This window comes from Salmo salar, chromosome ssa06, assembly GCF_905237065.1.
Source record: "Salmo salar chromosome ssa06, Ssal_v3.1, whole genome shotgun sequence".
Lineage (NCBI taxonomy): Eukaryota > Metazoa > Chordata > Actinopteri > Salmoniformes > Salmonidae > Salmo > Salmo salar.
Window position 1 is genome coordinate 33,109,701 of NC_059447.1, and position 9,669 is coordinate 33,119,369.

Sequence of the window (9,669 nt, forward strand, 5' to 3'; positions counted from 1 at the left end):
CTTATGTTACTGTTCCATGGTTTACAAGCCTTTGAATTAGCTTTGTAATTTCCCCAACCCAGACCTGCAGCAGTGATCAAATAAGGCTTTTGCTCCAACACCAGCACCCTCAAGGATGCAGTGACTTTGTTGACATTGTGTAGCAAAGGGTGAGAGATATGAGGTGCCAATTCAATGGATGTACTCTCTTTATGTCATTGATGCCATTCTCTTCAGTAGAGGGAGAGGGCTAGGTTTGGCTTCCCTGCTATGCGGTTGGTCTGAGCACCAACGTAAAAAGGTTTTTTTTCTTATTTTTTACAAAGCGTGAGGTTTGGCTCGCCTGCCTAATCTGCTTCGATTGAGCCAGTCCATGTTTTTCCCATTCTGGCAACATTTTCAATGCCCTTTTAAAATCCACATCCAAGTTGTAATATGCCACTGCAGACGTTACTTAGAGAAGGAAGAAAACCAAAACTGGAGAGAGAGGGGGTTATAGGAGGGACCTATCCCCTACTGTTACCCTTTAACTTCAGAGTTTCCAAACTTCATCACGTCTCCATGGTGATGTCTGGTGGAGCAGGCAGGCCACTCTGTCTTGCTCAGAGATCAGTTGGCCAGAGCAGACCATGGCCAGGTTGGGGTTACTGAGTTATTCTCGTTAAGCCATAGGCCTACTACAACTGTAATCAGAGACCGGCTAGCCTGACCCCACTCTGACATGTCTTGGACCAGATGTTAATTGTGCTTCCTGCTTCTTTTTGATTAAATGACAGCAGATTTTAGTCTTTGTTTGTATGGCTAATGGTGCTCATTTGGGCAATAAGCAGTTTAGGGGCTGCTGTGGGTGACATCACCCCTCAGTGCCTTTGATCTGAGCTCTCTGAGGATACGCTAGCTAGTGTTTCTTGTTGGCCACGGTTGTGCTAGGGTTAGAGCTGTTGGTCCATACCTGGGGTCTGGACTTGATGACGACAAGAAGGTAGAGTACATGATATTGCTCGATTCTTGTTGCCCAATCATTGGGCACATTGGGTAGAGCTCTCTTCACCCACCAGCCCTAAGAGGTGCCAGGCTGCAGGAAAATGGTGAGGGCATGAGGTCGCCAGCTGGGACGCAGCAGGGTACCAGGAAGATTGAAGGGGGGCATTGGGAAGAGTAGGGGGGTCATGACCAAATGCCACCCATTGAACTGCATAATGGCTGCATTAGAGGGCCTGTGTTTTTGTCTCACAGATGTTATAATGAGGCTGATTCGATTAACAATAAAACCCAGAGCGCAACTGCGGATATTTTGATGTTGTTTGCGGGAATATTTTTGATCTTGGTGTTTCGTGAGAGAAGTTGGGTAGTTATTCTGGAATATAGAGGGAGTCAGTGGGTGGAGGGTGTGGTTAGTCAATTCATGGGTATAGAGGCAAAGTCCATTAGGGTTCTATGATTAACACCAGGAAATATAAGTCTCCACACCAACTCTAAGAACTTCACCCTTGTCTTATCAGGCACCTATCAGACCCCATGCCTACTTGTCTTTTCCTGTCTTGCAATCTCTTTATCTCCATCTCTGTAAAGCCTTCTCCCTCCCTCTCTCTACCCCTCTCTCCCTCTTTTTCTCCCTCCCTCTCTCTACCCCTCTCTCCCTCTTTTTCTCCCTCCCTCTCTCTACCCCTCTTTCCCTCTTTTTCTCCCTCCCTCTCTCTACCCCTCTTTCCCTCTTTTTCTCCCTCCCTCTCTCTACCCCTCTCCCTCTTTTTCTCCCTCCCTCTCTCTACCCCTCTTTCCCTCTTTTTCTCCCTCCCTCTCTCTACCCCTCTTTCCCTCTTTTTCTCCCTCCCTCTCTCTACCCCTCTTTCCCTCTTTTTCTCCCTTCCTCTCTCTACCCCTCTCTCCCTCTTTTTCTCCCTCCCTCTCTCTACCCCTCTTTCCCTCTTTTTCTCCCTCCCTCTCTCTACCCCTCTTTCCCTCTTTTTCTCCCTTTCTCTACCCCTCTCTCCCTCTTTTTCTCCCTCCCTCTCTCTACCCCTCTCTCCCTCTTTTTCTCCCTCCCTCTCTCTACCCCTCTCTCCCTCTTTTTCTCCCTCCCTCTCTCTACCCCTCTCTCCCTCTTTAACTCCCTCCCTTTCTCTACCCAGCTCGCCCTATTTTTCTCCCTCCCTCTCTCTCTCAGCACGTGGCTAAGGTGTGAGATCATTCTCCTTCTGGGTGGCTTTCCTGTTATATGTCACTGTCATCTGCTGGCACCGAGGGTTGGGGGGGGTCCCTTTTCCGAAAACACACCGCACTGCCCTCCACCGCGCCACACACACAAATTCTTGGGCACGAAACTGGAGAATGGTGCACCAACGCAGCACCCTTTTTACTGGGCCTGGCAGGGTGAAGCACAGACCGGTGAAGCAGGGGAGAGAGGGAGACGCGGAGGGTGGAAGATATATAATTGAATAACTCTCAAAAGCGGGGCAGCAGGGATCAGCCATGCCAGGAAAAGCAAACGCCAACAAGCCGGGCCTGTGGAAGTCAGCCATTAAAGTGAGAGGAGAAAACCTCCGCTCTGATCAGCCACAGCACAGGGCTAGCTTTTTAAAGGCTAACTCAAAATGCCACCTACTTACTGTAGCTTCCCCCTCTATACATTGATACTACCACCCCCTCAATTCTGATCACTGTAGCCAACAGATAATCCCTTTGAAATTGTGCTGCACTTAAATGCTTGTATTGTCTTTGGTCTCTTTCAATCAGTTTCAATTCAATCAGTTTAAGTAACTTACAAACCACTATCAACAGTTCAGGAAAATAAAAACATTCAAGGGAACTCATTCCAAATGATGCATTTCAAATGTAGGAATAACATGTAGGAATAACATTGAAACATTGTTTTTCCTCTAATGACTGAATTAGCTAAGGCTATCCCACAATGCACCACTCTCTGCACCGTGATCTGGCTGTGGAAAGGAAGAAAGGGGAGGGTGGGTGTTGGAGGAAAGAGTTTACCTTGCCTGTTTGGCTTGGCCTTAATAATGCTAGAATGAAAGCATGGCATAGCAACCGTGTTAAGCATGAATGGACTTCTGACTAAATCGACAGACTTTTCCCAGGAAATGGCCTCTACATCAGAGGGAAGATGTGAGTTACGATAAGTCATAACTGATAATCCACGTGGAACTGAGTAGAAACCTGGAGCGGTAACAGGGCACGCATCACTGATGGGAGTCACATAAACCTACATTCATCAAGTTCATAGTGTTATGAATAACCATAATGTGACAGCGACTGGAGTCTTCTGTAGTGACGTATTCAATTTAAGGCCCAGTGTCATTGTTGTTACAATTACTGAGCCCTTTTACATATTTCATTTCTAAATGAATTGGCAGTCTCAAGGAACATTCTTTCACATGCCATTTAATAACAAGAACAAAAGTGAGACTATAAGAGAGAGAATGTAGGAGAGAGGTGGTGCTGACCAGGGGTTAATGCAACAGGTCTCCACTGACAGAAAAAGAGGAGGTAGTAACAGTTTCTCTCACATCCTGTTAGACACCCATCTTGAAGGAAATAAAATAAAGTCAAACACAACCGATTATTGGCAAGTTTCTTCCTCCCTTACGACAGGGATGGAGAAGTCATGTATGATAAAGGACAGCTGAGCACACATACGAGAGGACATACATGCACCGTTTCTGTCTTGCTTGTTTTGTCAAGTGCAGTGACTTTCCCCGCAGATAAATGTCACTCCTTTCTCTCTCTGTCAATCAACAGCACTCCTCGGCTTTTCTGATAGTTTGTTTGTCTCTTTCTCTATTTGTTCTTGATAAAAGAGGGTTGACTTCTGCATCCTCTACAAAGCTTTCCCACAGACACATTGACTGACGCATGAGGAGCGCTTGACTTTGAGGTCTCATACCTGACCAGGGAAAGTGACTCTCAACCATAACGCTTGGTTAAAATGTAGACGTTTCAAAGGCTCGCATTTGCAGCTTCTATATGTGCCGAGGCCTGATGATGCTAGTGTAATCAATGAAGGCACTGGCTGTCCCAGAGTTTACACTTGATCTATTTTCTAATTTACCAGAGTTCTGAGATGAATCATGACTGACCACATAATAAAAGATTGCATTACGGCTCTGACACTGTTATCATACAGTCTCTGTTCAATACATGGGCTAAAATGACCCATTAGTGGGTAATTTTACCCATTTTTAGTTTTCTTTCAAGCAGATAAGTATCATTCAAACAGTAAATATTTACTGTCAGATGATACGAATCTCATGCTGTATCTATTAAGGCTACTTCACCACACTGTTTAAGATTATCAATAGCAATAATAAACGTTTAGTGTTTCATGTGCAGAAAAATATATGACCACAAAAAGGATCAAATAAACAGTATGACCCAGTATGAGCGAGTCTGTACATTTAAGGAATCAAACTTATTCCTTATTCAAATGGGGACCCACAAAGAAAATCATTGTGTATTTCTCTCTCAGTCAAGCAATTTAACAATTCGCCATCAGGCAACAATCTTTTTATTTATTTAACTGGTTTAACTGGTTAAATGGGTGCCAAACGGCATTAGACTGAATTGGATATTGTACTTCTATCCATCAGCCCTTTCCAAAAACTTTAGAGTAGTCACCAATGTAAACTAGACTTAGAATAGAATTAAATAAATACTTTCCTCCCATGAAACCTAACATTATTTTCTTCCTGTCATTTTCAGTGTAACACAGCACGGTCTGGCATAGAAGTAAAAGAAAAACACACAATAAATCTAAACAAGGACTTTAAAAGAAAACAACAAATATGGTTAATTATATAATTCAACATTTACATGAATAATCTGTCTCAAATACTCAATCTTCATTATAATCCATGAGAAATGTCTGTTACATTGGGTTGAAACAGTACCAGAATCATCTCCAATGTGGCTCCAGATATTTCAAACGATATTAAGAGGGTGAGGAAACCTTTATATTCCTTTTATGTTTTGTTCCTTTTGTTTACAAATATTTAGCATACAGTATCACAATTTAACTTGATTGTGAAATCTATCAGGTTATAAAGATATTTGTTATTAATTACTTTAAAATATTGTTTTAAAACATCCATAATTCTCAGCGCTTTAATAGGGATTTAATTTTCTTAGAATGTAATATTGCTTTTATTTTCTGACTAATAGAACTATATTCCACGAATCTGGATCTAGAAAAACCGAGTTAAACCACGTTTTGTCGATGTCTATTTAAACACATATTTGAATAAATCCTCAACTGGCAACGGTTCGTTTGTGGTATCCCTCTTTGAATATTATAACATATTCAAATATTTATATAAAAAAATCTTATAAGGAATGCTTTGGAGAGACAACCAAATGCGGGTTTAGAAATTACCTCATAATCTGACATGAAAATATGAAGTCTTTGAATGTGTTGCACAGATTTTTTCAATTTTTGGTTTGAGAACTAGCAGGCTGTGTGGCCCCATGACGCAAAATCAGGCAATTATAATAGGATGTTGAACTAATGGATGGATGTGGTGTAACTCAACTGACAATCTGAAAGCTGCGCAGCAGCACAGACCGTTACTTCTAGACTTCAAATTTAGAAAGAGCATTCATTTACAATGTGTTTAACCGTCAGTTTTAGGGGATGAAAAGCAAACGACAGCGAGATGCTGCAGAACAACCACATTGAGAGATTTTCATAATATATAAATAACTGCAGTAGGGCCTATATTGTAGCCATTAAAAAAAAAAATGTTTCAATTGTAGTATGAGAAAATCCTCAACATGTAGTCCTAACATTCCAGGATATCTGATTTAGCCTAGATTAGAGTCAACACAATAATGCATCTCGTTCATGTGATATTTATATGGTTTGATTCCGCACATCGCTTGATCCTCAGTCGCTGTTTCGACAGACACTTTTAAAGCTATACCGTCAAAATGTGACAATTATTTTAAGAATTTTATTTGACTTAATATAGGCTTACATGTTTTACATGTAGGCCTAAACATCATATAATTGAATAAAATAATATTTTATTATTAGAGAAATGCTAACCAGCCAAACTAAAATTACCCTAATTTTGTAAAAAGTTCTGAACATAATTTAACCCACGCATCATCTACACACTAAACAAAATTTTGAATTGAATGGTTTTCCTGCTGAAAGATGCAATCAAGTTCACTGCGCATTTAGTCCTACTATAGGTAAAAATGTGCAGCTATATTTCCATTGATTAAAGATATACGCTATGCAATAATCAGTTGTTAAAGGCATCAATTACAGATCTTCAATTGTGCCAACAATGACAGGTCAGTGACGCAAAGGCCTATAAGACAAATGACTGAGTTAAATATATTGTTTTAAATAATTCACTTTATTTCTTTCCGAATGTAAAAGGAAACTCGTCAGTGAAATATTTGCATTTCAATGGACAAATGTAATTTCATACTTTAGAAAGAACAACGCAAGATGCTATGAAAAATGTAATCAATGCAAGGCATAAATCTACAGCATTCTTAAGAACTTTCAAATAGGCCTACATCAACAAGAAAGTCCATCCAATTACCATTTGCCAAATACCTGTGTTTCCACAAGAGCTTCAAAAATCTCTATCACCTGAGATACAAATAAACAATTTAAAGTCTGAAACACAACTCAAATATTCACAAGCACTGCTCATTAGCCAGGTCAGAGGTGCTGCGCTGAGTTTGTAATTTCTGATATTCTTCATGTAAACTGACGAGATGTGGAGACGCCGCGGAGTGGAACAGCGCAGGGGACGCATATGGAGCGCCGGAGGTCAAAGCAGAAGAAAAGGTGGCACAGCGGCTCGGATTGAAGGACCCGATAGTGACAGGCTGCTGTGATTGAAGAAAAGCCTTGGCAGCAAAAGAGTTCCGGGTAAACAGGCTCGACAAAGCCGGTAGGAGGCTGCTAACAGGTGGGATGGCGGGCGCGCATGACGAGTGCGCATGGTGATGGAAGCCGAATGGATATATCTCCAAACTGGGTAGCTGAAGACCCGCTGTGCCAAGTCCATAAGTACCATAAAAGTTTTGAAAGCCACTGGGCTCAAGGGGTTGCTCCTTGAGCACCCCGAAACGAAAATGCTGGCGTTTGAACCTCTTCCTTCGACGCAGAAAGCTCCCATTCTCAAACATGTCCGAAGAATTGGGGTCCAACGTCCAGTAGTTTCCCTTCCCTGGATTACCAGGCTCCCGGGGCATTTTGACAAAGCAGTCATTGAGCGAAAGGTTGTGTCTGATGGAATTCTGCCAGGCAGGGAACTTCTCACGATAATAAACGAATCGGTGGCTGATAAAGTCACAAATCTCGCTGAGGGTAAGTCGCTTTTTGGGGCTTTGTAATATGGCCATTGTTATCAAAGCGATGTAGGAGTACGGAGGCTTTACCGACGCCGGGCTTTTACTTGCTGCTGGAGGACACTTCGATGTGGGTGAGTAGTCGTCCCTATCCTCGTCCTGCCCACTAGAAGACAAAAAAGTGTCGGGTTCATGCTCTGCGCTTCTCGCCTCTTCCAAAGGTAAGGACACGAGATGCTCCTCTCCGTTATCCCTGAGTCCCTCTCCTACTACGTCAATAACAAAATCTTCCATGGGCTCCAAGTCCAATGTCATAGTCCACGGGCAGAGCCAATACCACCTGCCCCAACAGGTGGGAAAGGGTCAGTTCTTTGAAAGGGATAGATGCTCACGCGCAAGGCTTTGCCCTCTCCATTCACAAAAAAAACAAGCTTAAAATATGTGCGCTCCAGCCCCCTCCCACGTTAGTCATTCAAGAGGAAAAAACAACCCTTCAAAAAATCCAAAGCCTTTTTTATCTCCAAACAAACACGAAATGGAACAACCTTTTCGCCTTAAACTGAGAAAAGGGAGGCTGAGAAAGTTATGAAGCACGGTGAGTCTTCCAAGATGTCCAGCATCCTCTCTCGTTGGTTTCCTGTTGGAACTGTAACGGTGTTGGATCAGGTGACTGTGATGTCATGGTTATGCTTGAGGAGAAGCTCTTAACCAATCGAAACAAGGCAATCTGCACCAAAGCACCACCCGTTAACTATCATCATGCCATCACTCCAATATCAACATTATATTTCAAATTCCATTCAGTAAATTACCATTCGTTTAATAAGTGACAACTATAGGATCAATATGGTGGGGGAAAATGTTCACGTATTGCCTAATTCTGTTATCCAATTAGACCTAGGCCTACTTGTAGATGGCTATTCGAAATATCAAACATATGTAGGAGTAGACATATAGCCGCCCTTGATCATCTGAACTATCACCACATCAATAACACATTTTAAAAACAAAATGGCCTATAATTGTAATTTCGTGAAGCGCCAAAAACAAAGATAACTCAGCATAAGCCTATAACCATGAATCAACTCGTCGTTTTTCTGAATAAATAATAATGTCCTACTGAGGGGCTTCGAACATTTTTCTTGTACTATTTTAGCAACATATGCCCATGCGCAAAACATGGAGGAGAGTATGAATTGAAGTATGAGTATGAATGAAAGGTTACACAATGAAAATTAGCCTAAAGCCTCCATCACACCCACAGCTTTGTTGTGTTTTGTTACACCAGAAGTACATTCCTTTCCAATGGAACTCTGCGTTTGCCATGCAGAATTGTGTTACAGAGGCAGTTGCAGTCCGTTCTGTGTGGTGCATAGGTTGGATTTATCGAACATATGCATCTTATTGTATGCATAGACGGCTTGACAGAAACAGTAGCAGATGGTGAATGTTGAACTTTTGTTGCACACATATCCAGATGACGCTGCGTACATTTTGCGAAAACACTACAGGTGTGATCGAGGCATAAATTCTAACATTATGCACAAACGGCACCGACTAAACAACTATCATGTAGGGAAGCGTGTTGAGTTAGAAATGTTGAAAATACGAAGTTTGACATTAAGTTTAATAAAATCAAAGTGAGGAATCATTTTTATTAGGTTATGCTTATTTCAAGAAATGATGTGCTTTGTATAAAGGCATAATGCTTGTGAAAATATCACTTCACATACTGCAGCAAGAGGCCCAAATTCAAAATTCTGCAATAATTTAAAGGCTAGATTAAATAAATCCATCTACTGTAGATCGGCCAAAAATAAATGTGGTAGGCCTATTCATTTTAGTCAAGGTAAGTGAGACAAATCAAAGGAGAGTGAAGATTAACAACACCACAATAATTGTGTTGATATTGGGGACTTGCAGTGACGGAAGAGAAGTATGAGCCAACTCCATAATCTATACCTATAGTGGCAAAAACAATTGGTGGACCAGGCCTATAGGTCACCTTCAGGTGTCTATCCCTATAGACAGAGACAATTTACCGCGCCTTGCAACTTTGACAATTTATAGAGGGAAATGTAGCCTATAGAAATGTATAGTAGCCTAATTATGCTCATAACATGCTGCTATTATAACAGCAAAATGAATAATATTCGAGCATATTGAAACTAGGCTACTATGCCAATTAAATGTAGCAGCTAGCCTACTTGTTATTTCGTGATAGGCATATGACTAGATCTGGCTATGGTAAAGGGCACTAGGCGTGCTGACATAATTTTTCCTCCACGAGAAGCCTATTTAGCGAGAGGTAACAGGACGGTCATAATGATAAAAATGTAATTGATATGCCTTATTTCTCATGAACAA

General features: G+C 41.6%; 1 protein-coding gene across 1 annotated transcript; it reads right to left on the minus strand.

The window, feature by feature from the left end:
• Nucleotides 1–6,334: 6,334 nt before the first annotated feature.
• On the minus strand, nucleotides 6,335–7,936 carry LOC106607050 (forkhead box protein D2). The gene has a single exon (XM_014203611.2). It carries the CDS (start codon nucleotides 7,615–7,617, stop codon nucleotides 6,643–6,645), a length of 975 nt encoding a protein of 324 aa, XP_014059086.2. The 5' UTR covers nucleotides 7,618–7,936; the 3' UTR covers nucleotides 6,335–6,642.
• Between the last annotated feature and the right edge of the window lie 1,733 nt (nucleotides 7,937–9,669).

Bases quoted from the DNA above. Each gene is read 5' to 3' on its own strand.
- LOC106607050 (XM_014203611.2), bottom strand. From the start codon at position 7,617: ATGACATTGGACTTGGAGCCCATGGAAGATTTTGTTATTGACGTAGTA.